Genomic DNA, 25252 nt, shown 5'->3' on the forward strand with positions numbered 1-25252 from the left:
ATGGAATGTGAACATTAAACATTCTATTACTTAGTCAGAGGTATAAGGTAAACATGAGTACAAAGATGAGACATGAACATAAACAGCTGACTTGAGTCAATGTTGATAACTAAAGGAGAAATGACTGATTTCACACTTTTGGCCTCACAATCATACAAAGCCTTATGTTAAAAAGGTACATTCTCAAGCATATGTAGGTTTCCTGCTACTAAAAGCCTTAGTGACTTACTTTAACTATAACTTAAAATGAAAATAGTTTTTTATGATTACTTAACAAATTACTCAGAATATCTGTCATTGTTTACTAATTCGAAGCACCCAAAACAATACAGCCTTCATGTCCTACCTGATTATGGAAGGGGGGCTGAGACTGTCCATCAGGAGCCTGGCCCTGGCTGTCATTCCCTCCTACCGGAGAGCCACGAGTAGTGGCTGTCATACTCAAAACAGAAAAGATTTTTGCTATTTTGTCTGTTTATTTAGTTGTTGTAAGAGAAGAAATTACAGTTCACTTATAGGAGACGAAGCACCAGGATATATCAGCCTTAAATATCTCCAATTCAAGGACAGACCATTCTTGCAGAGACCATTTCACTACCTAAAAGTAGAGGGAACAAAGGGTATATTTGTTTAAAATATTAAAAAAATAAATAATGAATTATTCTAAGTCTAACATACATATTGTTAACATCACCAACCTCTACAATCAATAACAGATGGCTGTAAAATTGAGACAAAAGTAAAACATAAACTTTTATAAACATTGTTATTCAATAAATTTACATAAAGTCTTTATATATAATATTCCAGAAAAATGCAAAGTTCTTAGTTAATATTTTTTACTTACAAAAGAATGATCAGTTTTTGCCTTAAACATACTGCAAAAATATAAATACTTAAAGGTATACTGCTCTTGAGTAAATAAAATAAAAAGCCAAGTTAACAGAGAATGTAAAGGTAGTAGAGCAAGAAAATTAATTTTAAAAACACCAGAAGTACTCATAGAGATTACATAAACAAACAGATACATACATATTTCCACAAGGTCACTGGAAGATCAGAATCTTTCACCTAATGTCTTTTAATACTCAGACATTCTCATTCAAATTTTATATTATATGGATCATTTTTTAAACTTGGGAGAAATTATATCATCTTTTGAAAACTATTGCTAACAAAAATTAAATAATTTTTTCTTACATCTCAAAAAAAATGAATTCTCATTTAAACAGCTGTTTAATTCTAACATTCTCTTTCTTCTAGCCTTCTTTACGTGGACTTCTGATCCCACTGTATATGCACCACATGTAAAAGGGCCTTGATCTAAGATTCAGATCTTCCATTTCTTTCTGGATCCATTTTTCTTGGTCAAAAAAATATGCTTAAATCTCCCCTCCTGAAAATCACAAAGATCTGTCCTTTCGCACAAATTCTTGAAAAGATGTAGTGTGATTCTGGTTTTTCATCATGCGGTCTGTGCTGAAAATTATTTTTAAGGCTATACACTTAAGGAAGTGTTGTGGCTGGCTCTGAAAAGAAACCAGTTTGTGTAAAGCTGCAATCAAAATTTTATGTGTTAGTGTTTGGGGGAGGACAATAGAGATACCTGTTCCAGAACCAAGACCCCACTTAGCTTTCCATAACTCTTTTCAGGTTACACAGACTTTGTGATACCAAAGAAACACAAAGGTGTAAGAAATTAAGTAATTTAATCAAAGCACAGCTAAGAAGTTTGTGGAAAATAACAGAGCACAGGTAAAACACAGGTAATAAAATATACAATCCTAGAATTAATCCTATTTCTCTTTAAAACAATACTATTTCCTGACATGGGGAGGGGTCCTACATTTAGAAAGATGGTAATGATAACCCTGTATGCGAGACAGCCAAAGAGACACAGATATGTAGAACAGGCTTTTGGACTCTGTGGGAGAGGGAAAGGGTGGGATGATTTGGGAGAATGGCACTGAAACATGTATAATATCATATATGAAATGAATCGCCAGTCCAGGTTCAATGCATGATACTGGATGCTTGGGGCTAGTGCACTGGGACGACCCAGAGGGATGGTACAGGAAGGGAGGAGGGAGAGGGGTTCAGGATGGGGAACACATGTATACCTGTGGTGATTCATGTTAATGTATGGCAAAACCAATACAATATTATAAACTAATTAACCTCCAATTAAAATAAATTTTAAAAATAAATTTTAAAAATGTTTTCTTCACACACTTTTCCCTTGCTTTGTATTTTCTTTGACATTTGAAGTTATTTGAACTAAAGCATCTTAAAACTATATTACTGTCATTTTATATCTGCCCATATTCTTCTATCTAGAGACACATCTTAAGTAACCTAGCAAAAGGAGTAAGTCATTCAATAAGTCATTGTTAACAAAAGAGTAATCAATCAGTGCAAAGGGAAACAAAGCGGCAATGCAATTTCCCTCCCTTCAAATAAATATCTTTCTCCCAGATCATAACTATTATTTCTTGCAAAGTCTCAGTGTTTCGTCCAAGCAGCAATTCAGCACTATAAAGACACTGTATCCTAAAACACTAAAGAGCAATTTAGAAATTATTCAAATCACTTAAAATGAATTCAGCAATGTTAGATTTCCTTTAGATCACAGCATTTTTCCTCATATTCAAACTTCAGTATTTCAACATATTTTCAGGACTAGAAAAGTATCACTTTAGTTAAAAGTCCATACTAGAAGAGCGACATCAGCAAGAGGGCAGCTACAGGCACTGGTTCTCCCACATAAATAGTAAGTTAACAGCAATATGTGGATCAAAATACAATTCTGATACAGCTAGAAACTGGTTAATACAGAGCTTTCAGACTCAGGAGAGTTATTTAATAGAACAGAGAATTGTGAGGAGCTTAAGAGTACACTGAGTTTTATTTACACTGGTTATTTCCCAATCCAATGTAGCTCAAAGTAAAAGAGAGAAATAATACCCAATTCTTGGCTCCAACTGATGCCTCTCCCAGGACAGAAGTAATGAAGTGGAATTTAGGCCCAGATTTCTGGCTTTCCTAGGGATTTCCAAGTACCCTGACAGAGGCATAGGAGAAAAGCACACAAAGCCAACAACAAAAATGCCTAAGAAGGTCTGAGAGCTCCTCCATCTAGGTGGCCTGACTGGTGAAGGTTTCCCTCTACACAAAGGCAATCAGTAAAGTCTGAAACTCTGGCTGTTTTCACCAATGAACCCTAACTCAACAAAAAATCATAAAGAATACCAAAAAATAGGGAAATAAGGCCTTATCAAAGGAATAGACAACCAACCCTGTAGAATGTTTTCAAATGTCTTAAAACAGCAGAATGACCTGAAAGAGAACACAGATAAACAAAACCAGAAAATACACAAAGAGAGAATTTCAACAAAGAACTCCAAAATGCACACTAGACACTCATGCCTAGATACCAATCAGAAGTCAGGCTAAAAGAGAATCTCAAAAGGAGTAAGAGAAAAATGACTTGTCACATGACTTGGCACCTATATATGATTATTAAAAATTCCCCTAGCAAAAATTTGCAGGCTACAAGAATAATGGTAACTCAAAATGCTGAGAAGAATTTTATTAAATGTTTATCTCCAAAAATTGAGATTATTATGTGCTTTTTCTCCTTATGCTATTAGTTTGCTTACATTGATTAATTTTTGTACACTGAACCACACCTACACTCCAGGAATAACTCTCACTTAATCATTGTATATAATTCTTCTAGTATGTTGCTGAACTCAGTTTGTATTTTGTTGTTTACTTTGCATCAGTGTGTACAAGGGATACTGGTCTGTAGGTGTCTTTTAGTTTGTAGGTTTCTTCAGTCTTTGGCTGAAGCAGCCTAATGCTGGACTCAACAAACATTTCCTCCTCTTCAATTTGTGTAAATATTTCAGAATGTCGCTATAAAGATATTATTTAAATATTTAACATTCAAATATATATAACTTGAATGTTTGAAAGAATTCACAAGTAATATCAATGGGTTCAGTGCTTTTCTTTGTTGGAAGATTTCTGATTACTGGTGAAGTCTTCTTAGCAGTTTTATGTCTATGCAATGATTTGATCCTGATTAGTTTTAATGCCTTCTAGCTATTTCTCCACATCTTCTAGTTTACTTAATTTGGTGATGTATATAATAGTACAGAGAAATCAACATATTTTGGCCTATGTGTTATAAGTGTTATATTTCCAGTTTCATTTCTAGTTTCAGTAATTTCAGTCTTCTGTTTACTATCACTCTCATTTGTCAATTTTACTGACTTCTTCAAAGAGCAGTTTGGTTTCACTGATGTTCTCTGTTTTAGTTCTATTCTTTATCTCTGAACTAATCTTTATTATTTCCTTCTTCTTGCTAACTGTGGGGTAAGTTCTTTTTCTAGTACCTTAACTCATCAAGTAAGGCTGTTATTTAAGATCTTTTTAAAATATATTTTAGCAACAAGAACGAGAATATTGATGCAAAAATTCCTAATGAATACTGCTGCAAAAATCCTCACTAAAATACTCTATCAAATCAAATTCAACAGCACATTATGGTTTAAACACTACAACCAAGGAGGATTTTCAAATCAAACAATGTAATACTCTACACTAGAAGAGTAAAGGGAGAAATACCAATGATCATCTCAACTGATGGAGAAAAAGGACTAGACAAAATTGAACATCCTCTTATGATAAATAATAAAGAGAAGGAAACCCAACATAAGAAGCCAAATATGAAAAATGCACAGCAAAAACCATAATACTGAAAGCTTTCTAAGATTAGGAATAGGCAATGCTATTTCACCACTCCTATTTAATACAGATTTGTAACTCTCAGTCAAGGCATTTAGGAAAGAAAAAACACAAGGCATCACAATCAAAAAAAGAAGATCAATTATGCCTGCCAGAAATTACATAATCTCATACATAAATGCTGCTACTGCTGAACCATATGCATAACACTAAAGCTTCCACAAAATTAATGGTTTTAGTAAAGTTTCCGGTACAAAAGTCAACACCCTAAAAACCAGTTCACTAAAAATAAAAAAAGAATCCAGAAAGGAAATTAAGAAAAGAATTCTATTTGAACATTAAAAAAAGAATAAAATACTTAAGAATAAACTTAAAGAAAAAAGGTTCCACATACCCAGATAAACTACATTTCTGAAAGAAATCAAAGAAACTATTAATAAATGGAAAGATAACCCACATCACAGATTAGAGGACTTATTAATAAAGTATCAAATCTAGGAACAGCAGATAAGAATCTGCCTACCACTGCACAAGACATGGGTTTGATCCCTGGCCTAGGAAGATTGCACATGTCAGCTACGGAGCCACTAAGCCTGTGCATATCTTCTGAGTCTGTGCTTTACAGTCTTCGTGCTGCAACTACTGAAGCCTGTGCACCCACAGCCCATGCTCCAAAACAAGAAAAGCCACCACAATGAGATGCTCACAACCACAGTGAAGAGCAGCCCCGTCCAAGTCAACTAGAGAAAGCTTGCGTGCAGCAACAGAGACTCGGCGCAGCCACAAATAAATAAATAATGAAAAACAATGTTAATCTAGGGACATCCTTGCTGGTCCAGTGGCAAGACTCTGTTCCCAACGCAAGGTCCCAGGTTCCTTCCCTGGTCAGGGTGCTAGATCCCACATGCCCCAACTAAGAGTTTACAGGCTACAACTAAAATATGCTGCAACTAAGAGCCAATGCAGCCAACTAAATAAATAACTTTAAATTGTTTTAAAAATTTAGAAGATGTCAATCTGTAGAATCAATGAAATCCCAATCAATATACCAATAGCTTTTTTGTACATAAACATTCATCATAAAATTCAAATGTAATCTCAAGTCAACTCAGTTAAAACAATTTTGAAAAAGAATAAAGCTGAAGGTGTCAAACTTCCTGATTCAAAACAAACTACAGGGCTTATGGTTCAAGACGGTGGACCAGAAGCCAAGTGCACACAACTCCTCCTGCAAGAGCAACAAAATCACAATGAATTGTTTAACAACATGGACAGAAGGACACTGGAACCCACCACAAAAAGATAACGTCCAAAGACAAAGAAGCCACAGTGAGATAGCAGGAAGGGCACATTAATGGTAAATTCAAGTATCATCCCACCAGGTGGCTGACCCACAAACTGGAGAGCAATAATACCAAAAAAGTTCTCCCACTGTTATGAAGGTTCTGAACTCACATCAGGCTTCCCACCCTGGGACCTGACAAAAGGACTGGGAATTCCCAGGTAATCTGACCTTTAATGCCGGTGGGATTTGATTAAAAGACTCCACAAGACTGGGGCAACCAGAGAACTCCAATCTTGGAGGATACAAACAAAATCTTGAGTGCACCAAGACCCAGAGAAAAGGAGCAATGACTCCACAGGAGACTGAACCAAAAGCACCTGCTAGTGTTCCAAAAATTCCGGAGAAGGCATGATCAGCAGGGGCTCACACAGGGACGGCGAGGAAGGAACCTTCCCCTTGGCATAAACCCACCTGGAGTTCATCATTAACCCTACCACAGAGCCCAGAGTACCCAGGGCTGGGTCACCTCAGGCCAAACAACTAGCAGGGAGGGAGTGCAACCTCACTCATCAGTAGATAACTGGACTGAGGCTTTGGTGAGCAAGGCCCTCCCACAAGAGGAAGACCCAGATTTTCACACCACCAGTCCCTCTCATTTAGGCATCAGTGAACTAAAATGGACCAGAATGGGAAAATTTAATTCAGATAACCATTACATCTATTATGTGGGCAGGGATCCCGTAGAAGAAATGGAAAAGTCTTCATAGCCAACAAATGAGTTTGAAATGCAGTACTACGGTGCAATCTCAAAAATGAAACAATGATATCTATTCATTTCCAAATTAAATGTAATTCAACTCACATTCAATATCACAGTAATCCAAGTCTATGCCCCAAGCATTAATGCTGAAGAAGCTGAACAGTTCTAGGAACACCTACAAGATCTTCTAGAACTAACACCCCCCCAAAAAATGTCCTTTTCATCACATGGGACTGGAACACAAAAGGAAGTCAAGAGATAGCTGGAGTAACAGGCATGTTTAGCCTTGGAGTACAAAATGAAGCAGGGCAAAGGTTAACAGAATTAGCCAAGAGAACTCACTGACACCTTCTTCTAACATACCAAGAGAAAACTCTACACATGGATATCACGATATGGTCAATACCAAAATTATATTGATTATATTCTTTGTAGCAGAAGATGAAGAAGCTGTATACAGTCAGAAAAAACAAGACTAGGAGCTGACTGTGGCTCAGATCATGAACTCCTTACTACCAAATTCAGTAGACCAATCAGGTATGCCCTACCTCAGTCGAATTCCTTATGATTATACACTGGAAGTGACAAATAGATTCAACAGATTAGATCTGATAGCTCAAGGGTGTACAAGCACTACAGATTGAGGTTCGTGACACTGTAGAGGAGTCAGTGATCAAGACTATCCCCAAGAGAAAGAAATGCAACAATGCAAAATGCTAGTCGGAGAAGGCATTACAAACAGCTGAGAGAAGAGAAGCTAAAGCCGAAGAAGAAAAGGAAAGATATACCCATCTGAATGCAGAGTCCCGACTCTGCATTCAGAGCAAAGAGAGATCAGAAAGCCTTCTTCAGTGATCAGTGCAAAGAAATAAGACGAAAATAAGAGAATGGGAAAGTCTTCTTCTCCAAGAAACTGAGAGATATCAAAGGAACATTTCATGCAAAGATGGGAACAATAAAGGACAGAAACAGCATGCACCTAAACAGAAGCAGAAGATATTAAAGACAGATGACACAAATACACAGGAGAACTATACAAAAAATATCTTAACAACCCAGATAACCATGATGGTATGTATGATCACTCACTTAGAGCCAGACATCCTGGAATGTGAAGTCAAGTGGGCCATAGGAAGCATCACTACAAACAGAGCTAGTGGAGGTGATGGAATTCCAGTTGAGCTATTTCAGGTCCTAAAAGATGATGCTGTTAAAAGTGCTGCACTCAGTATACCAGCAAATTTGAAAACTCAGCAGGGCCACAGGACTGGAAAAGGTCAGTTTTTGTTCCAATCCCAAAGAACAGCAAGGCCAAAGAATGTTCAAACTATCGCGTAACTGCATTCATCTCTCATGCTAGCAAAGAAATGCTCCAAATTCTTCAAGCCAGGCTTCAACAGTATGTGAGCCAAGAACTTCCCAGATGTTCAAGATGGATTTAGAAAAGGTAGAGGGATCAGAGATCAAAATGCCAACATCCTCTGGATCATCAAAAATCAAGAGTTCCAGAAAAACACCTACTTCTGCTTTATTGACTACACCAAAGCCTCTGACTATGTGGATCAAGACAAACTGTGGAACATTTTTAAAGAGATGGGAATACCAAACCAGCTTACCTGCCTCCTGAGAAATCTGTAAGCAGCAACAGTTAGAACCAGACATGGAACAACAGACTGGTTCAAACTGGAAAAGGAGTACATCAAGGCCATGTATTCTCATCCTGCTTATGTAACTTACATGCACAGTACATAATGCGAAATGCAGGGGTGGATGAAACACAAGCTTAAATTAAGAAGAGAAATGTCAATAACGTACATGCAGATGACACCACCCGTATGGCAGAAAGCAAAAAAGACCTAAAGAGCCTCTTGATAAAAGGGTAAGAGGAGAGTGAAAACATTGAGTTAAAACTCAATATTCAAAAAAAGAAAATCATGGCATCTGGTCTCATCATTTCATGGCAAACAGATGGAAACAGTGAGAGACTTTATTCCCTTGGGCTCCAAAATCAATGCAGATGGTGACTGCAGCCATGAGGTTAAAAGACACCTGCTTCTTAGAAGAAGAGCTATGACCATCCTAGATAGCATTTTAAAAAGCAGAGACATTACTTTGCCAACAAAGGTCCATCTAGACAAAGCTATGGTCTTTCCAGTAGTCACGCACAGATGTGAGAGCTGGACTACAGAAAAGCGGAGAACGGAAGAATTGATGCTTTTGAACTGTGGTGTTGGAAAAGACTCTTGAGAGTCCCTTGGACTGCAAGGAGATCAAACCAGTCAATCCTCAAGGAAATCAGTCCTGGATATTTATTGGAAAGACAGATGCTGAAGCTGAAACTCCAACTTTGGTCACCTGATGGGAAGAACTGACTCAAAAGAAAACACCTTGAATGCTGTGAAAGATTGAAGGCAGGAGGCAGACAACAGAGGATAAGATGGTTGTATGGTATCACCAACTCAATGGACCCGAGTTTGAGCAAGCAGGGAAGCCTGGCATGTTGCAGTCCATAGGGTCACAAAGAGCTGAACATCACTGAGGAACTGAACTGATTTACACACAATGGAATTCTATTCAAGCTAAGAAAAAGTAAATTCTGGCATATGTGGCAACACAGATAAGCCCTGAGGACACTATGTCAAGTGGAATAAGCCGATCACAAAAGGATGAATAATGTAGGATTCCACTTGAACTATGTAATCAAATTCATAGAGATAGAAAGTAGAAAAGTAGTTGCAAGCAGCTGGGAGAAAAGGGCAATGTTTAATGAGTTTCATTTCAGTTTTACAGGATGAATAAAGTTCTGGAAATGAATGGTGTTAGTTGTATAACAATGTAAATGGACTTATTCTGTCCTCGTTGTACTTTAGATTTGCATCTCCCTAAAAACTGGTGATGTTGAGTATCTTTCCATGTGTCTCTTGGCTATCTGAATGTCTTCTCTGGAGAAATGTCTATTTAGATCTTCCATCCACTTTCTGATTGGGTTGTTTGTTTTAATATTAAGCTGCATGAGCTGCTTGTATTTTAGAAAGAAACCTTTGTCAGTTGCTTTGTTTGCACATATTTTCAAGTATTTGTAAATGGATCTTTTTCTCATTCTGAAGGCTGTCTTTTCACATCGTTTATGGTTTCTTTTCTGTGTAGAAGCTTTTAAGTTTAATTAGGTCCCATTTGTTTGTGTTTTTATCTTCATTACTCCAGGAAACAGGTCAAAAAAGATCTGACTGAGGTTTGTATCAAAGAGTGTTTTTCCTATGTTTGCCTCTAAGAATTTACACCAGCCTAGGCACTTCCCTGGTGGCTCAGAGGTTAAAGCCTCTGCCTGGAATGCAGGAGACCCAGGTTCAATCCCTGGGTCGGGAAGGTCCCCTGGAGAAGGCAATGGCAACCCACTCCAGTACTCTTGCCTGGAGAATCCCATGGAGGGAGGAGGGCATGGGGTCAGAAAGAGTTGGACATGACTGAGCAACTTCACTTTACATTTAGGTCTTTAATCCAGTTTATTTTTGTGTGGCTGGGGAGCGTTCTAATTTCATTCTTTTACATGTAGCTGTCCAGTTTCCTAAGCACCACTTACTGAAGAGACTATCTTGTCTTCACTGTATATTCTTGTCACCTTGTTATAGATTAGGTAAGCAGAGGTGCGAGGATTTACCTCTGGGCGTTCCATCCTGTACCATTCATCTGCATTTCTATTTTTGCGTCAGTACCATACTGTCTTGATTATTGTAGCTTTGTGGTATAATGTTACTAAACTGCATAACTGAAACAGGAAAATGGAAACTTTTCTTCTGCATGTTTTATTTTAATTTAAATAGTAGATACATAATCTGGACTTAGAAGATGCAAGCAGTATGAAACAGAAAAGCTCAAGCTATATTTATCCTTCATAATGCTACCTAAACCTTACTCCTCTTGCACACATTTTGCAACAGTAAGCATTAATATCAACTATTTTGAATAGTTTATATTAATATAAAACATAAGTCAGTTAAATGTTTAAGCATATATAAAAAAGTATTTATTCTGTATTATAATTCAGTGGCATTGTAAGCCCTATGCAAATTAAAAGAAAGTACAAAAATACTTATTTCTAAATTAGTATTTAATTTTAATAAGGGTATTTAAAATTAAAATGAATTGCTACAGCACATTCAATAAGATTAAAGGCTTATCTGTAAGACTTGTAGTCTGGAAGAAGATTGTCAACAAAAGCAGCAATTCGTTAACTGTTTTTTTTCCTCCTGCCATGTATGATAAGCCTCATATACAACGTACAGGCTTACTAACATATGTCTATAGTAATAGAGATGCAATGCTAAAATGCAAACCTTTACAAAAAGTTTATATTGAACATTACATACAAATGAATGGTTTCTCAAGATGGTTATAAGCCTAGCTGGTAACAGTGGACAATTAATTAACCACCTAGAAGTGAACTTAGAGTTTTTCCTCCTCTCATAAAAACAAAAATATGAATGAGAATCCTATTTTCAGTAGAAAGAATTTGAATATAACTTTTAAGTAACATTTTTCCCATCATGTTTAAGTTTTACTCCCGATGTTATTTCTGAGACTTTTAATCTGTACTCATTTTTTTTACCCCTTTTATTTTAACTCATTTTTTACAATATTGTGCTGGTTACAACAGTGTGAATCAGCCATGTTGCTGTTCAGCCACTAAGTCATGCCTGACTCTCTGGAACCTCATGAACTACAGCATGCCAGGCTTCCTTGTCCTTCACTATCTCTGGAGTTTGCTTAAATTCATATCCACTGAGAAGGTGATTTTATACACATATCCCCTCCCTCATGAATCTTCCTCCCCTTCCACCATACTATTCCTCTAGGTCACCACAGTGCAACTGCTTGAGCTCCCTGTTTACAGCAGCTTCCCACCACTTACCTATTTTACAAATGACAGTGTATATATTGCAATGCTACTCTCTCAATTCATCTCATTCTCTCTTTCTCCACCTTTGAACTCAAATGGTTGCTTTGTGAGAGGTATCCTTCACAAGTGTCATCAAATCCCCTTATATTCAGCTCTCAAAGCCTGTTGTGTTGCACTTCCTGTTTTGAGCTGACTATCCCTCTGTAAAATGATAGGACAAACTACGTAACGATGACAGTGGCTTTATTTTGTTCAGCGTGAACCCCAAGAAGCCTATAAGCTATGTCAAATGTTCCACCAATCTTGCAACCACTATCAAAATTTCACAAAGAAACGCTGAAAATCACTGACTCCCAATCTTTGTAAATCTTTTGCAACTGTATGCATTAATTGATGCTAAGAAATTTCTCACCACAAATCCAGAATCTTATTCTCATATATAAACTAAAAACAATCTCTGACTCATTTTTCACTCATTTCTTCCTTCAAAATCTAGAAACTTTGGAATCTGTAATGGGTACCAAACTTGAACATTAAATCAATTACCCTTATTTAGTCCCCATACACAGAATACCAAAATGATAGCTTTATTCTCCTTACTGAAGTACTTATCACACACTGCTGGGGAGAATGGTAGTCCTTCATTTTAAAAGACAATTTTACATTTTCTTACTAAAGTAAAAATAGGTTTGCCATACAACCCAGCAATCATACTCTTGGTTATTCAGCCAAACAAAAACTTACCTCCTAACAAAAACTTGCACATAAACATTTTGAGCAGCTCTACTCACATTTACCAAAAACTGGAAGCAACCAAAATGTCCTTCAAAAAGTTGACTGCGGCAACAAAAAACAGTAGAATATTATTCATAGATAAATGGCACACTAACCAACAAAAAGACATAGCAAAATCTCAAATCCACGCTGTTCTAAGTGGTTTCTTTAATCAGTTTGAAGAGACAACATTCTGGAACATTCTAAGTAACATTCTGAAAAATGCAATACTACAGAGACAGCAGAATTGACAGCGGCTGCTAAGTATTCAGTAAGAGGGAAGAAGAAATGAATGAGTAGAGAACAGCACATTTTAAGGAACTGGAACATTCCCATACGATATAATGATGATATATTTGTCCTAACCCATAGAGCTCTACAATATAGAATGAACTCTACATAAACTATGGCCCCGTGTTAATGATGTATCAATACAGAAATATGCACTGGAACAAACATACTAAAGTAAGCTGTAAACAACAGAAGAGGGCAACTAAGAACTGTTTTCTAGGTAATTTTCCTGCAAACCTAAAAATCCCTTCAGTTCAGTTCAGTCGCTCAGTCGTGTCCAACTCTTTGCAACCTCATGAATTGCAGCATGCCAGGCTTCCCTGTCCATACCATCTCCCATAGTTCACTCAAACTCATATCCTTCGAGTTGAAGCCATCGAGCCATCTCATCCTCTGTGGTCCCCATCTCCTCCTCCCCCCAATCCTTCTCAGCATCAGTCTTTTCCAATGAGTCAACTCTTAGCATGAGGTGGCCAAAGTACTGGAGTTTCAGCTTTAGCATCAGTCCTTCCAAAGAACATCCAGGACTGATCTCATTTAGAATGGACTGATTGGATTTCCTTGCAGTCCAACGGACTCTCAAGAGTATTCTCCAACACCACAGTTCTAAAGCATCAATTCTTCAGCGCTCAGCTTTCTTCACAGTCCAACTCTCACATCTATATATGACCACTAGAAAAACCATAACCTTGACTAGACAGACCTTTGTTGGCAAAGTAATGTCTCTGCTTTTCAATATGCTATCTAGGTTGGTCACAACTTTCCTTTGAGGAGTAAAGCGTCTTTTAATTTCATGGCTGCAATCACCACCTGCAGTGATTTTGAAGCCCAGAAAAATAAAGTCTGACACTGTTTCAACTGTTTCCCCATCTATTTCCCATGAAGTGATGGGACTAGATATCATGATCTTTGTTTTCTTTAAGCTAACTTTCGCTTTCCACTTTCACTTTCCTCAAGAGGCTTTTTAGTTCCTCTTCACTTTCTGCCATAAGGGCAGTGTCATCTGCCTATCTGAGGTTACTGATATTTCTCCCGGCAATCTTGATTTCAGCTGTGCTTCTTCTGGCCCAGGATTTCTCATGATGTATTCTGCATGTAAGTTAAATAAAAAGGGTGACAATATACAGCCTTGACTTACTCCTTTTCTTATTTGGAACCAGTCTGTTGTTCCACGTACAGTTCTAACTGTTGCTTCCTGACCTGCATATAGGTTACTCAAGAGGCAGATCAGGTGGTCTGGTATTCCCATCTCTTTCAGAATTTTCCACAGTTTATTGCAATCCACACAGTCAGAGGCTTTGGTATGGTCAATAAACCAGAAATGGGTGTTTTTCTGGAACTCTCTTGCCTTTTCAATGATCCAGCGGATGTTGGCAATTTGATCTCTGGTTCCTCTGCCTTTTCTGAAACCAGCTTGAACATCTGGAAGTTCACGGTTCACGTATTGCTGAAGCCTGGCTTGGAGAATTTTGAGCGTTACTTTATTAGCATGTGAGATGACTACAATTGTCCGGCAGTTTGAGCATTCTTTGCCATTGCCTTTCTTTGGGATTGGAATGTAAACTGACCTTTTCCAGTCCTGCGGCCACTGCTGAGTTTTCCAAATTTGCTGGCATATTGCGTGCAGCATTTTCATAGCATCATCTTTAAGGATCTGAAATAGCTCAACTGGAATTCCATCACTTCCACTAGCTTTGTTCATAGTGACGCTTTCTAAGGTCCACTTGACTTCACATTCCAGGATGTCTGGCTCTAGGTAATACTCCCTTACAAAATAGCTATTAAAATTTTTCCACTTTGAAAATAATGTATTTCCACTTTCACAATAATATTCATTAATATGTAACTGGGTTTCAAATGGAACACTGAAAATATTTTAATCTACAACTTAAATTTTAAAACATGGTAAATATTAGGAGATAACACAGAGAAACTAAAACTTCCTAAGATTCTCAAAACCTTTTACAATGTTAAGGGCATGAAACCAAAAAAGTGTTAACTGCTAACCTGTTAAGAAATCCAACATTCAAAATAAGCAGCTTCTGCTAATTCTCTTTTAGTGATAAAAAACAAAGAATCAACATAAAATTTTACACACAACTATCTAAAACAAAGTGTCAGACTTTATTTTTGGGGGCTCGAAAATCACTGCAGATGGTGACTGCAGCCATGAAATTAAAAGACGCTTACTCCTTCTAAGGAAAGTTATGACCAATCTAGATAGCATATTCAAAAGCAGAGACATTAATTTGCCAACAAAGGTAAGTCTAGTCAAGGCCATGGTTTTTCCAGTGGTCATGTATGGATGTGAGAGTTGGACTGTGAAGAAAGCTGAGCGCCGAAGAATTGAACTGTGGTGTTGGAGAAGACTCTTGAGAGTCCCTTGGACTGCAAGCAGATCCAACCAGTCCATTCTGAAGATCATCAGTCCTGGATGTTCTTTGGAAGGAATGATGCTAAAGGTGAAACTCCAGTACTTTGGCCACCTCATGCAAAGAGTTGACTCATTGGAAAAGACTCTGATGCTGGGAGGGATTGGGAGCAGGAGGAGAAGGGGACAACAGAGGATGAGATGGCTGGATGGCATCACTGACTTGATGGACGTGAGTCTGAGTGAACTCCGGGAGTTAGTGATGCACTGGGAGGCCTGGTGTGCAGCAATTCATGACCCACAAAGAGTCAGACACGACTGAGCAACTGAACTAAACTGAACTGATGTACAACAAAATCAAATCGCTGTATGTCTCTACTCTTTTTAATGAGAAAAAACTAAGATCTCTCTTAACAGATTACTTCTTAGCACCACTAATATTCTTCACACTCAGCAAAGGTATTCTCAGCAAGGCAGCCAACATTTTATTTGCTCCAGAACAGGAAGTAGCACTAGAAAGATCCTCAAGGCAAGAATTTGATAGCCCCTACCGACAGTCAGTCCTATGAGTAAGTCATTGGTCCAACTGTCAAGCCTTCAGGTAGAAGACTGCTACCATTGCTGACACTCGGAGTACAATGTCTAGAGATAGCCTGAGCCAGAACTATCAATAATGTTAAAGGAATAAATACAACTTGAGAGTAATAGTAAGATAAGATAGCAACCATCATAGCTCAGTTGGTAAAGAATCGCCAGGAATGCAAGAGACCTGGGTTCAATCCTTGGGTTGGGAAAATCTCCTGGAAATCTACTGGACTTCCCTGGGTTGGGAAGATCTCCTGGTAGATCTACTGGAGATCCCATTCTAATATTCTGGCCTGGAGAACTCCAGTCCATGAGGTCACAAAAAGATAGAAACAACTGACCGACTGTCACTTCACTTTCAAGATAGCAAAAAGTGAGTCTATTTTACTTGCCCATACCTTGAAGCATTTGGGATCTTAGTTTCCAAATAAGGAACCGAAACCCATGTTCCCTGCAGTGGAAGCTCGGAAACTTAAACACTGGACCACTAGGGAAGTCTCTTAAGTCTCTAATTTTACGGTTAAATAACTCACAAACTGGTTGAACCACTAGTACTGCAACCCAAGATATCTTAACAAACAGAAGGATACTTGTATTAACTACCAAACTCCCCCTCCACTTGTCACATATGCTGATCTCAAAATATATAATTTCACTCCAGACCACTAAGAACTTCACTCAAGAGACATTACAGAAAAATTTCTGAATGGCATATACTATAGCACTGTTTCTTTAGATTCTTTACTAACCAGTAAATCAATAATATGGACTTCCCTGGTGGCTCAGATGGTAAAGCATCTGTCTACAAGGTGGGAGACCCGGGTTCGATCCCTGGGTTGGGAAGATCCCCTGGAGAAGGAAAAGGCAATCCACTTCAGGACTATTGCCTGGAAAATCCCAAGGACAGAGGAGCCTGGTAGGCTACAGTCCATGGGGTTGCAAAGAGTCAGACACGACTAAGCGACTTCACTTTTACTAAATCAATAATATATTGATAATTCATTAACAATGTGATAAAGTAATTTAGATTATGTAACAACAATCCCTGGGAGTCTAAATAATCACTGTGTAAATGTTAATAAGTAAAAATTCAGTTATTCAACAATATTTAGCAAGTAAGAGAACATGCTACTACAAATGGATTTAAATTTGAAGAAATAAAGTCGCTTTTAAGGCAGGACAGCAAGGAGATCAAACCTGTCAATTCTAAAGGGGATCAGCCCTGAACATCCACTGGAAGGACTGATGCTAAAATTCAAAGTACTGGAATATTTTGCAAAAAGTAATGCAAACAGCTGACTGGAAAAGTCTTCGATGCTGGAAACATTAAGGGCCAGAGGAGAAGGGAGTGACAGGATAAGGTGGCTGGGTGGCATCACTGACTTAACAGACATGAGTTCAAGCAAACTGCAGGAGATAGTGAAAGACAGGAAGCCTGGTGTGCTGCAGTTCAAGAGATTGCAAAGAATTGTATACAACTTAGCAACTGAATGATAAAGGCAGCAAAGAAAATTTCTAAACACAAAATTCTCCCCGTGTTGTATGAGTCACCACCTCCTCCCTCCTCTCTAGTCTGCATCTGTACTACACATTTACTGGATTCCCTAAGAAGACACAGAATGGCTTGAACACCCAGAAAGGGGGGAAAAGGCAATTTATTCCTGGCACCAGTAAACTAATTAGTAGCAAATAATATTTCTTTCTCAATTCTGTAAGAGGTCACAATAACCCATTACTTGCCTTGCTGCCAATGTAAACCGTCAATATATTACTTTGATGAGTTAACACAGGAGAGAAAAGGAAGATAAAACAGGGTTCTACTGAATGGTGCCTAGCACCATTAGCTGAAAGGAAGCCAGCAAAGCATCCCATGATTCTCTTTCCACTAATATAATTTCCACAAAGCCAGCACTGAGGATTACTAAACTAATCCTTTGCCGACAACAATTCAATTTAAAGCAGTTTCCACGGCTCAGATAACACCCTCTCCTAAGAAGGAATGGATATACCTGTGGACACCACTACATTAGTCTCCTCTAACTCTGAGCCCCTCTACCTCCAGCTCACAAGATGAGTGAGTGAGTAAAGTCACTCAGTCGTGTCCGACTCTTTGCAACCCCATGGACTGTAGCCTACAAGGGTCCTCTGTCCATGGAATTTTCCAGATAAGAGTACTGGAGTGGGTTGCCATTTCCTTCTCCAGGGGATATTCCCGACCCAGGAATTGAACCCGGGTCTCCCGCATTGCAGGCAGACGCTTTACCATCTGAGCTACCAAGAGCCCTCAAGCTAAGGGGATGCAAACTTAACAGAACTATGATTCCAAACAACTCTGCAGACCAAGGCATCTCAGTACTATAAACACCAAATAATTCTCGGGGTTGGAAATATTTTGTGAATTGCAAGATGCTTAGCAACATCTCTGTTCTCTAACCACTGAACTTGCCAACCAGTCCAAGCCAATTCCTCTCACCACCCAGATCATTATAGTCAAAAGTACTATGAGGACTTCCCTGGTGACCCAGTGGTTAAGAATCCACCTTGTAATGCAGGGGACAGTAGTTATATCCTTGGTCTGGGAAGATCCCACAAGCTGCTGAGCAACTAAGCCCAAGCACCACAAGAGAAGTCACCTTAATGAAAAGCCCATGCACCACAACTACAGAGTAGTCCCCTGCTCACCACAACCAGAGAATGTCCACATACAACAAAGACTCAGGGCAGTCAAAAAGTATAAACTAAAAATTTTTTTAAAGTATTTCTAGACATTACTCAACATCTTAGCCCAAAGTGAAAACTACTGCTGTACTAAATTATATGAAAGTGAAAAGTGAAAGTGAAGCCGCTCAGTCCTGTCTGACTCTTGCGACCTCATGGACTGTAGCCTACCAGGCTTCTCCGTCCATGGGATTTTCCAGGCAAGAATACCGGAGTGGGTTGCCATTTCCTTCTCTAGGAGATCGGCCCAACCCAGGGATTGAACCTGGGTCTCCCTCTTTATAGGCAACACTTTACTATCTGAGCCACTAAGTCCTAAATTACATAAAGCATTCAGATAATCAGTTATTTTTATCCTGTTTCAATCAATTCTTGTATATGCTATGGATAACAAACATATCAATCACATACAGATTATAATTATTTACAGAAAGGTCTGGGCAACTACCTCAAGTAAAAAGAGGAAACTACATTCAAACTAGATTCAAATCAATCTCATATCAAAGGTGGAAACAGATACTAAATTCACAATGGGAAAACCTCTCTGACAGAGAAATAAAATATTAAGGACAGAGATATTTTAAAAAACCTGAGATGAGGACTTCCATGGTGGTTCAAAGGCTAAGATTCATTGGTCCCAATGTACACATCCTTGGTTTGATTCCTAGTCAGGGAAATAGATCCTACATGTTACAACTGAGAGTTGGCATGCCAAAACTGAAAATTCCGCACGCTGCAACAAAAAACTAACAAGACTCAAATAAGTGAATATTGAAAAAAAGAGAAAGAATCAAAGGCTATTTTAGTTATATGTGAACCATTCTGCAAACCTCAGCCACAGAAGATGAAAAATAACTAGCTCTAAGAACAAGAAAAATCCTCCCTAAAAGAACAGAATGAAGTTATAAAATTGTAAACCTCCAGTTTACAAGGAAACACCTGAGTTAAAATAAATGGAGCATACAAAAGAATTTTTTGGTTATGTGTGAGGCTTTTAAGAGCTGGAAACAGAAAGTTCTGTTAAAATTAACTTCGTCATGGGTGTTTTAAGCAGTATAGTGAGAAGTTTGGGGGAGGAAGCAGCAGCAGTATTTGACATAGAGACAAGGATTATGAATATTCCAGGTGGAATGAGCAGATAGTATATACCTAAACACTAAAACCTTAACGAAATAGAGAAAAAACAGGAAAATTTTATTAAACTGAAATACACAGCAACTAACAAAAATTTTGATTCAAGGTAATATTCAAGTCTTTACCAAAACGAAAATGATCACAGCATATGCAACCGAAACAGCAGACAATCTAAAAAGGGCATCAAGTGGAAGATTAACTATATCACAATACATTTATAAAATGGAGTTATTAACAGGCCTGAATAATCCTACTTACAGATAACTTTCTAAATGACAAAGTAAGTACTAACTACAGTATTTTCACTTATTTTTAAAAAGTGAACACAAAACAATACCTAATTATATGATTGTTTCTACATGGTGCTGTCAGAGATAAAATATTTGCACACAACTGTTTTGTCTTCTACTTCTCTTTTATGGGGTCCAAAACTTTTCAATCGTCAACAATAAACATAACTTTAATAGACACTTGCACCCCAAATATACACATTGTGCGTGTTTAGAATAAAATGTAGGCTACACTGGAAATATACTCAAAGCCAAGGGCTCTCTGAGTATCCTTTAAGACCAGAAGCTTCAGCACCACCTGAGAACTTATCAGAAATGCAGAATCTCAAGAGTACCACTCTAGGCTAAAATGAGTTACTCAGTCATGCCCAATTCTTTGAGACTCTATGGACTGTGGAATTCTCCAGGCCAGAAAACTGGAATGGGTAGCCTTTCCCTTCTCCAGGGTATCTTTCCAACCCAGGTTTTCCACACTGCAGGGGGATTCTTTACCAGCTAAGCCAGAAGGGAAGACCCAAAACAGTGGAGTGGGCAGCCTATCCATTCTCCAGAGGATCTTCCCAACCCAGGAATCAAACCAGGGTCTTCCTTGGAGTCTTTACAACTGAGCTGTCATCTAAAAATCTAAGGACAGTGTACAACTATGTATTTTTACAAGTAAATTTTTATATACATTTCCTGGAACACAAAGGACTACTATTTAATGTTCCTGAAAAACTACATCAAAAACGACAAAATTCCTCAACAATAAAAACATAATCTGTCCATCAGCAGACGAATGGGTAAAGAAGCTGTGGTACATATATACAATGGAGTATTACTCAGCCATTAAAAAGAATACATTTGAATCAGTTCTAATGAGGTGGATGAAACTGGAGCCAATTATACAGAGTGAAGTAAGCCAGAAAGAAAAACACCAATACAGTATACTAACACATATATATGGAATTTAGAAAGATGGTAATGATAACACTGTATACGAGACTGCAAAAGAGACACAGATGTAAAGAACAGACTTTTGGACTCTGTGGGAGAGAGAGAGGGTGGGATGAATTGGCAGAATGGCATTGAAACATGTATACTATCATGTAAGAAACGAATCACTAGTCTAGGTTCGATACAGGATACAGGATGCTTGGGGCTGGTGCACTGGGATGACCCAGAGAGATGATATGGGGAGGGTGGTGGGAGGGGGGTTCAGGGTTGGGAACTCATGTACACCTGTGGTGGATTCATGTCAATGTATGGCAAAACTAGTACAGTATTGTAAAGTAAAAAAATAAAAAATTTAACAAAATAAAAATTAAAAAATAAATAACTAAAAAAACATACTCTGGACTTCCCTGGTGATCCAGTGGCTAAAACTGTGCTCTCAATACAGGGAGCCTGGGCTTGATCCCTGGACAGGGAACTACATCCCACATGCCATAACCAGGGCTTGTCACAGCCGTACAAATAAAATACTAGTGTATATATATATATATATATATATATATATATATATATATATATATATATATATGTATTGGGACTTCCCTGGTGGCTCAGACAGTGAAGTGTCTGCCTACAATGCAGGAGACCTGGGTTCAATCCCTGGGTCGGGAAGATCTCCTGGAGAAGGAAATGGCAACCCACTCCAATATTATGCCTGAAAAATCCCACAGACAGAGGAGCCGGGTAGGCCACAGTCCATGGGGTTGCAAAGAGCTGGCCACGACTGAGCGACTTCACAAATAAAGTTATCCAAACATTTTTTAAAATAAACTCACCAATTAAAATATTCTGTATGTGTTGGGAGCCACAGGAAAAGAGAACTTAAACTCTGTTGAATACACATCTCTGTGGCTACTTCTCAGTACCGAAATAATCTAATAATCTTTAAAACAATATTACCAAAAAAACTTTAATCAAACCTGAGTCTATTCTGATCGTCACGTTTCAATGTTTAAACATGAAAAATACAAACCAATGATTATAGAATACTATGACAATAATTTGTACAAAAGATGGAATCACCATTAGCTGACCTCAGAACTAATCTTCAGGTCTGTGGAAAGAACAGAATCTTAATAAAATGATGCATACTAAGTGTTAAATAGCACTAACATAATTAAAATGCAAAAGTGAAGTCGCTCAGTCCTGTCTGACTCTTTGCGACCCCATGGACCATATACAATCCATGGAATTCTCCAGGCCACAATACTGGAGTGAGTACCCATTTCCTTCCCCAAGGGATCTTCCCAGCCCAGGAATCGAACCCAGGTCTCCTGCACTGCAGACGGATTCTTTCAACTGAGCCACAAGTAAAGCCCTAAAATGCAAAACACAACTTTAAAAATGATGGTTTGTGCTTCAAATGGTAAAGAATCTTCTTGCAATGCACAAGAGCCAGGTTCAATCCCTGGATAAGAAGAGAAGAAAATGGCAACCCACTCCAGTATTCTTGCCTGGAAAATCCAGCGGACAGAGGAACCTGGCAGGTACAGTCCATGGGATTGCAAAGAGTCAGACACTGAGTAACTAACCCACTAAAAAATTAAAACTGCATGCTTAGAAACAGTAACAAACTGTTGACAAATTAAGTGGGAGCTGTTGCTAGGCAGTTGGGAGCAGAGTGTAAAAACAATTACCAGGATATTTTAAAAGCTCCACAAGTGCTTTTAAGGTATCAGGGTAGAGCACAAAAACCCTGTTAAAGCTTTCCCAAATACTGTCAGACTCTATATTGATAATCAATGTTTTTAAGGACACAACTTCTAACAGAGCAAAATGGAAGCTAAAGTTTTATTTCTTGAGTACTGAAATAAGGAAATACATCAAGATTCAGTAAACATAAGGTAGAAGTAAAATGCAAAGGCAATATTAAAGTGTCACTCTCACAATGGCTGCCCAACAACTGTACTTAATACCACTGGAGATTTTCAGATGGCCCAGGAGTAAAAATCTGCCTGTCAAGCAGGAAATGCAGCTTCAATTCCTGGGCTGGGAAGAGCCCCTGGGGAATCCCATAGACAGAAGAACCTGGTGGGATACAGTCCATGGGGTCACAAAAGAGTTTTATGACTCTTATGACATGACTTAGCAACTAAACCACCATCACCACCACAATTTTTTTTAACAATTTAACTGTCACTGTCATTAGAATATAACTTATGCAATGCTACTGTGAGAATACACAAGACACATCAACATATCAAGTGTAGTTCAGAAATAAGCCCTTATTTATAAAACCTTTTTTAATATGTCAAATGATTTTCAACAAAGGTGCCAAGACTACCGGAGGGTGAAAGAAAAATATTTGAACAACCTTCCACAAATCAACTGGATATCCACATGCAAAAGATGAATTTGGATCCCTTAATCACACAATACACAAAAGTTAACAAGGACAGCAGACCAAACATAAATACTTTGTAAAATCCATAAGAAATATGAACCTTTATGACCTTCAGCTAAGCAAAGATTCTGTGGCTAGACATGAAAAGTGATAAAAAGAAAAACACTAATAAACTGAACTTAATGACAATTAGAAACTACTGTATTTCTAAAGACACCATAAAGAACACAGATTAAGAGTAATACTGCAATTCACATACCAGAAAAAAGATACAATATAAACAGAAAAAAAAAATTTTAATGAGAGTTTAAATAGATATTTCTCCAAGTAAAGATATACAAACAACCAACAAGTAGGTAAGATTATGCTCAATATGACTAGTCAGTAGGAAATGCAAATTAACCACAGTAAGATACCACCACAAGTCCACTAGAATCAGTATAACCAGAAAATCAAAATTAGTCAAAATGGACTGGAAATCTCATAAACTGTTGGTAAGAATGTAAAATGGGGCAATCTTGTGGGGAACAAGATTGTACAGTTTAAATTAATCTTAAATTTAAATACAATCCAGTAATTCTGCTCCTAGGTACTAGCCAACCCAAAACCACATTGTTCCCACACCAACGCTTGAAAAATATCCAATTTCAAACACAGTAAGCTGCATCAAAAAAAAATTATCCATGAAAACTGCTTTATCTTACTTTAATATTGAAAATGCATTTCAAGGTAACCAGAAAAAAGACCCACTTCTACCCACTAATATGATTTACAGTAAAATCTGCTCTTAAAAAAATTACTTTAGAACTTAGTCTTAAATGTAATTAATGTTTTGCTGTTATGCAGTCGCCACCGAAATTCTCTCTAAATTCATAAGAAACATTCAATATGATTAAGTCCAACCAAAAAAAGGAATAACATTTAAAATATCAAGATGATATACCTTAAAATTTTATATATGGGAAAAATCTAAGAAAAATAGTTACAATCTACGTAACGTATCTTGAAATTTATCAAATATAACATATAAAAAGGCGTCCTTTGAAATAATTACGGCAAATAGCTCCTAAATAGTAAGACACTTAAGCTACACGCTTTAATTTCCGAATGAGCAGAACGAAAATTTAAACTAGGCACCGAAAGTTATTGTCAGGATATAATCTTACTTATAGGATATAATCTTTAATAAGACTAGGGAAAAAAAAAAAAACTTTCCTAAGAGCACACCAAACTGTTTTTTATGTACACAAATGTCATGCAGCTTTAACGAACGAATGCCTGCGTTCCCTGGTAAGAAAATGTTACAGGGCGTATATCATTTAAAAAATACAGAATGCAAATTTAATCCACATCTAAAAGCTAAAGCTCAATAAGGTTTAAAAAGCTCTTACATTACTTAAAACACCTGTAGGAGAATGTGCACAGTGGCATATTCAAGTAACATTTTAGCAGAATTTCGTAAGTATGTGCTACAGAACTGTAATATTTCATAATAACGAAAAATTTTCAATATTTGAAACGTAATGGATCACATAACAAAAATGAAATTGTACTACTTAAGAAACTGAGTGAAGCTACTACTTCTGTAGCAAAGAAAGAAAAAGGTAAAAGCAAATGTGGAACAGATTATCTTCACCACCACACCTTCCATTAACCCTCAGCCATAATCACTTTGGTGTAGTATTCGGGAAGTGCACAAACGTCAAAATCTGACAGACATGCGGAGCTGGAGCCCAACTCCACTTCAAATCGCTCAGTCTCAGTGACGGCGTTTGCCGTTAAGTGCAACGAGGAGACCAATCTCCTCTGAGGATTGTGCCACAATTCCCGAAGGTGGGGCGGTTAGCCTCCCGGCACAGGAAAAAAAAAAAAAGCTTACCGGAGGAAAAAAAAGGCGGGGGGGGGACGGGGGGTGGAGACAGAAACAAGAGCCATTTTCCTTTACAGTTCAAAACACAGGCACTTTTATAGAGCGCCGGATCCGCACCCATTAGCCGGGTTAGAGACACTCCACCCGGGTGGTGGTGGACAAAAGAGGGCCTAACAGCCCCCACCCCA

The 25252-nt window shown here is 37.9% G+C and overlaps 1 protein-coding gene and 1 non-coding gene across 5 annotated transcripts in view; one reads left to right on the forward strand and one right to left on the reverse strand.

Moving 5' to 3' along the window:
• The window catches only part of LOC108634550 (probable ubiquitin carboxyl-terminal hydrolase FAF-X), a 142706-nt gene that overhangs the window by 116804 nt on the left and 650 nt on the right, over positions 1–25252 (reverse strand). For all 4 annotated transcript variants that reach the window (XM_018044516.1, XM_018044515.1, XM_018044518.1 and 1 more), the window contains exon 2: positions 347–598. In XM_018044516.1, coding sequence (XP_017900005.1) covers positions 347–439 — 93 coding nt within the window. In that variant the 5' untranslated portion in view covers positions 440–598. The remainder of the gene's footprint in view (positions 1–346; positions 599–25252) is intronic.
• Positions 10092–10163, forward strand: TRNAS-GGA. The gene has a single exon. It is a non-coding gene; the product is annotated as a tRNA-Ser (tRNA).

Source organism: Capra hircus, unplaced genomic scaffold (assembly GCF_001704415.2).
Source record: "Capra hircus breed San Clemente unplaced genomic scaffold, ASM170441v1, whole genome shotgun sequence".
Lineage (NCBI taxonomy): Eukaryota > Metazoa > Chordata > Mammalia > Artiodactyla > Bovidae > Capra > Capra hircus.